This window comes from Mandrillus leucophaeus, unplaced genomic scaffold, assembly GCF_000951045.1.
Source record: "Mandrillus leucophaeus isolate KB7577 unplaced genomic scaffold, Mleu.le_1.0 Scaffold142, whole genome shotgun sequence".
Lineage (NCBI taxonomy): Eukaryota > Metazoa > Chordata > Mammalia > Primates > Cercopithecidae > Mandrillus > Mandrillus leucophaeus.
In genome coordinates, this window is record NW_012101388.1 from 3,925,305 (window position 1) to 3,928,195 (window position 2,891).

At 39.4% G+C, this 2,891-nt stretch overlaps 1 protein-coding gene across 2 annotated transcripts in view; it reads left to right on the forward strand.

Annotated features, from left to right (window-relative positions):
• The first annotated feature begins 1,463 nt into the window (after positions 1-1,463).
• Positions 1,464-2,891, forward strand: part of LOC105535159 (serpin B4) — a 6,918-nt gene continuing 5,490 nt past the window's right edge. For both annotated transcript variants that reach the window (XM_011974161.1, XM_011974162.1), the window contains exons 1-3: positions 1,464-1,602; positions 2,212-2,401; positions 2,598-2,654. In XM_011974161.1, coding sequence (XP_011829551.1) covers positions 2,237-2,401; positions 2,598-2,654 — 222 coding nt within the window. In that variant the 5' untranslated portion in view covers positions 1,464-1,602; positions 2,212-2,236. The remainder of the gene's footprint in view (positions 1,603-2,211; positions 2,402-2,597; positions 2,655-2,891) is intronic.

Sequence of the window (2,891 nt, forward strand, 5' to 3'; positions counted from 1 at the left end):
AAACGTTCAGATTGGAAACACAGCTTCCTTTCTCCCGTCCAGCCCCTACTTCCATCCTATGTATTTCTGGAACCTTGTTGTAGATGATTCTCCCTTGATTTTGTGATGTGCTGAGAAAACAAACTCACTGCTGGTGTTAAAAAGGGCCCATGACAATACCAAGTGTTGGGGAGGATGTGGAGAAATCAGAACTCTATTCACGGTAGGTTGGAATGCACACTTGTGTAGAATTCTATGGAGAAGAGTCTGGCATTTCCTCAAAATGTTAACCTAGAGTTACCATATGACCCAGCGGTTTCATTCATAGGTTTATACTCAAAAGAAAGGAAGACATATGCCATGCAGACAAAATGTACATGAAAGGTCAGAGCACCATTATTCATAATAGTAAAAGGATGGAAACAACACAAATGTCCATCAACTTATGCATGAAGAAAATGTGGTGTATTCATACAATGAAATATTATTCGACCACAAAAAGGAATGATGTACTGATCCACGCAACAACCTGGACAAACCTTGAAAACAATACTAGATCAAAGAAGCCAGTCACAAAAGGACGTACTGTATGATTCCATTTATATGAAATGTTTAGAATAGGCAAATCCATAGAAACAGGAGGCGGATTCCTGATTTCCAGGGTCTCAAGAAAGGGAAGAATGAAGTACAAGGCTCTGGAAACAATGGCACAGGAAAGACAGGTGCCCGTGATTCAATTACCTTCACCTGGGTCCCTCCAACAGCATGTGGAAATTCTGGTAGATACAATTCAAGTTGAGATTTGGGGGGGGAACACAGCCAAACCATATCACTCAGCAAGGTAAATAACTTTCTCACTGACTCTATGCAACCGAAAACATCTGGGATGGTTGTAAGAGGCACGGGAGTTGACTGTAGGATCACTGCCAAGGCAGAGCATTCAGGAGAAGGCAATAGAATCCTGTTCTTCATAGTATGCTATGAGATACTGAGGTATACTTCTTCAGTATCTCTTTGGACTTAGAATTAGCATTATATTCCTTGTTATACAGATAATTACTAAGAAATTCATGGGATAACAAAAACTTTCAGAACCGAAAAACAGGAAATGTAAGCTTTGTAGTTGTTTGGTATTCAAAGTATGCCTAAAAGACAATGCAACATCCAAGAAAAGAATAGTGGGGTTTTTTGTTCTTTTTTTTTTTTTTTTTTTGGTTTTTTTGTTTGTTTGTTTGTTTGTTTTACAGCTGGAGTAGAATACAAAGGGATGGAGTTGAAACAAATGAGGGGAAATTGAAATTCTAACCTTATTCTCATTTATATTAGAAAGGCACCTACAGGTATTTCAAATGAGCCAGTGATTGCTGATTTGCATTTTTATTTTTTCCCTATAGATTAAAAAGGAAGTAAAATGTTAGAACAGTAATCATGTCCTTTGTCATAAATTTTCATACTTATAAAGGTGAGTGTTAGCCTGCTTGTGAAATCTAAAGTTGAGTAACTTCAAATGCTAACCACAGAGGGAGAGGCAGCAAGAGGAGAGGCATAAATTCAGGATCTCACCCTTCATTCCACAAACACACACAGGCTCTCTGCCCACCTCTGCTTCCTCTAGGAACACAGGTAAGTGCTTCAAGCCACTCCAGCTTAATAACATGAATTATTTTTGAGAATAATAATGACACTGTGTTCTATATTATGCATCTCCTGCATTCTGTCTGATTATATTTTACTTATTCTGCCAGGGCAAAATTAAAATACCTATTTCATCTGATTTGTCCTTTATCTAAATTGTTTCATTCCAAGTAAACCAGTGCACTTTTAGGAACACAGAGGGAGGGTGCCTTGCAGCCATAGAGCCTTGAAGGAGACGTCAGGAACGCATCTTAAGAGCTGGTTGGATGTGATCCACAGAGGTCTCCTGTTAGCATTCATTATAAAGCCTTCCTACCTAGCCCCAGTGTAACCAGCAATGAAGGAAAGATAAAGAGGGTCTATTACTTATTTGCAATAGTCTTTAAAAACAGTAATTTTGTGAGCCTCTTAATTAGGACATTAATATGTTCAATATAAGCACATTGTAGAAAGATTGAAATGCTAAAAATAAGAAAAGAAAAACTTTAAATGTCAAAATCTCACAACCCAGATATGTCATTTCTTTAAGAAAATCATACTACAAAATACCACTCCATTTATTAAAGTCATTCTGACAGGAATCTGATGCTTTTCCAGGAGTCCAGATCACATCGAGTTCACCATGAATTCACTCAGTGAAGCCAACACCAAGTTCATGTTCGATCTGTTCCAACAGTTCAGAAAATCACAAAAGAACAACACCTTCTATTCCCCTATCAGCATCACAACAGCATTAGGGATGGTCCTCTTAGGGGCCAAAGACAACACTGCACAACAAATTAACAAGGTAGGTATCAGCTTCTTACGCTGTCCTGTTGCCGCTTCTCTCTGTGGTTCCGGCGGCTTGCATGCAGATGGTAATAGATGTAGTGGCCTGACAGGTAGCGCAGGGGGCTGAGCAGGAATTTCCGTAACTGTGAACCCACTGACTTAAACAGATCTTTCGAGTAAAGTTTTCTTGTCCCGCTTCATGTCTCTTCCAGGTTCTTCACTTCGATCAAGTCCCAGAGAACACCACAGAAAAAGCTGCAACACATCACGTGAGTCACAGAGCACTTTGGTTCAGTTTTAGATCCCTGAGCAGGTCATAGTTTAAACCTGGAACTTCACAGAAACTAAGTAAAGGCCATTCTTAGGGGAAAGCCTGGATGAAAAGATTGAGACATACAGAGTGGGTTGGCATTTCATGGCACAGAATTATTATTCCTTGTTTTTGCATTACTGAAAGACAGTCAGCCCTGTACTTCAGAGCATAGGTCTGGATCAGGATAGGGTGG